The following is a 2,344-nucleotide window of genomic DNA, read 5'->3' on the forward strand; positions in this document are numbered from 1 at the left end:
AGCGATATGTACAAAGGCAGAGGTGTGAGAAACAAAGTGTCTGTACAGAACTCCCAATGGCTCAGGAGTGTAAACTGAAATTTTCATATGGGGAAGAGTGGCCATGAGACTACATGACCATCCTATTTAGAAAATAATATACATTATTATTATAATAGAAATTACAATTCTTCTTTTATAGACATCCCAGTGGAAAATGTTGCGACAGGAACTGTTGAAGTACCTGGAATGCTTCTTGGTGGCTCTCATTAATGGGTGTCAGATGTCTGCCCCACCCAACAAGACTGAAGCCATGTGGGAAGATTTTATAACCTGCCTAAAGGATCAAGATCTGATCATTTCTGCAGCACCTGCGGCTCAGCCTTTTCACCTCTTAGCAAAAACTGCTCTTTCTAGACCTTTAGTTTTGGTTTTAGATGACAATTTTTATTATCAAAGTATGAGATATGAGGTCTACCAACTGGCTCGGAAATGTAATTAACACATTTTTTTCTTACACGTGGGAATATTCATTCATATATCAAAATCTACTTTCAGTGAGAATTTAATTTGGTTAGGAGGTTATTTGGATTTGACTTTAAAACTAGGTTTTCAGTATTGCAAATGGAGTTTTTCTTGCTTCAGTTGGGATCTGTCTAGTATATATTTATTTCAGTTTGAAAAATAGACCACTAATTGGGTGATTTTAAACTTTGCAGATTCATTAGGCTTCTGCCAGATCTTTTTAGACAGCCCTCTTGAGACCTGTTTGCAGAGGAATGGCCAGAGACCACAGGCAGTGCCTACCGAGATCATCTGCCTGATGGAAAGAAAGATAGAAAGACCCAACCCTGAGAAAAATGCTTGGGAACACAACAGCCTCATAACTGAGAGTCCAGCACATTCATCAGAGGCCAGGTATTCTATTCAAGCCCGTCCTTCCCTGGTGCTCCCCCAGGCTCCATGCTAAATAAATTCTTTACCCATACTGGCTTGATCCTCACATATGTCCTTGAGAGTTGTGTGGAAGAACAAACTGAAGTGAGAAGGTGCAGTTTGTCCGGTTTCTGAACTCATGGCAGCCAAGTCCCTAAATGGCTGCTCTTAACTGTTAAGATTATACTGTCTCCCAAAGACTGGAGAAGGAAACTCATAGTCGAACACATCTTTTATACTCTTGTCAAAATAAAATAATCCAAATATGTTGCCCAGTAATTTTCTTATAAAAAGAATTCTATGGGCTGGGAATATAGCTCAGTGGCAGAACACCTGCTTGGCATCCACAAGGCCCTGGGTTTGATTCCTAGCACTGAAAAGGAAAGAAAAAAAAAGGACATTTTTAAAAGAATAAGAACTTGTACTGGATCCTAATTTGTCCTAGACCTTGCTATTATTACAGTTTGTGTATATGTGAGGTGCATGGGCTCTCATGTCTAAGGCTATTTATGATATATGTTGTAAGAGTTTTAGAACAGTGCATTTCTAATAGACATATTAAATAGAAATATTCTAGATTTGCACTGTTCAATGTAACAGCTTGCCATATCTGACCACTGAAAACTTAAATGTATCTAATGTAACTGAATACCTGAATTTTTAGTTCAATTTTAATTAAACTCAGAGCCTCACATGGCTAGTACCTGTTATTACTGGATAAGGGAGCTCTCAAGGCCCATTTCATACATGTGGGGAATGAGTAATTTTTTTGTTTTTTGGGTTTTTTTTTTTTTTTTTTAGACAGTATCTTGCTCTGTATTCCAGTCTGGTCTTGAATTCGCTATGTAGCCCAGGTTGGCTTTGAACTCATGGCAATCCTCCTGCCTCAGCCTCCTACGTGCTGGGATTACAAGTGTGCACCACCACACCTAGCTGCTGGGATCGGTCATTTTTAAAAGGCAAATTTTTAAACTCGTTCCTCAAAATGTTTAGTTCCCAGGATATACCTCTTACACATTTGATAAAATATACCCAAAACTAAAATTACTTTTAGGTAACTATGGTTTCTACAGTTTATAAAGCTACTGGTGAGGTTTCTAACTTTTTTATCACAGTATCGAGCAGGCACACAGCCAACTGATTGCTATTTTTTCAGGAATACTTAAAATTGTTTCCTACGGAAGTGAGTAGCTGGTCGAGACAGTGGAGTAGCCCATGAGGGCACCATGGAATTATCATCACTGCTTCGACACCTGGGAGAAGCTTTGGTAGAGCTTCTCTAGTATTACCGCCAGCTCTCACCATAATCTGCAGTTTGGACACTGATTATTAAAAACCTCATTTACCCGTGCTCATCTCTAAGTATTCACAGGGCTGGTAACTGAGGAGTACTACGGGTATGGCAGCCCTGTATTGGAAGCTGAAAGAG

At 39.2% G+C, this 2,344-nt stretch overlaps 1 protein-coding gene across 1 annotated transcript; it reads left to right on the forward strand.

The window, feature by feature from the left end:
- Positions 1 to 181: 181 nt before the first annotated feature.
- Positions 182 to 1,205, forward strand: Pstk (phosphoseryl-tRNA kinase; the record flags this gene model as incomplete). Its single annotated transcript, XM_010626587.2, has 2 exons — positions 182 to 473; positions 699 to 1,205. Coding segments are annotated over 2 exons (543 nt in total), but the record flags the coding sequence as incomplete, so codon positions are not given.
- Positions 1,206 to 2,344: the final 1,139 nt, after the last annotated feature.

The sequence above is a fragment of the Fukomys damarensis genome, unplaced genomic scaffold, assembly GCF_012274545.1.
Source record: "Fukomys damarensis isolate Sample0158 unplaced genomic scaffold, DMR_v1.0_HiC HiC_scaffold_30852, whole genome shotgun sequence".
In the NCBI taxonomy this organism is placed as follows: Eukaryota; Metazoa; Chordata; class Mammalia; order Rodentia; family Bathyergidae; genus Fukomys; species Fukomys damarensis.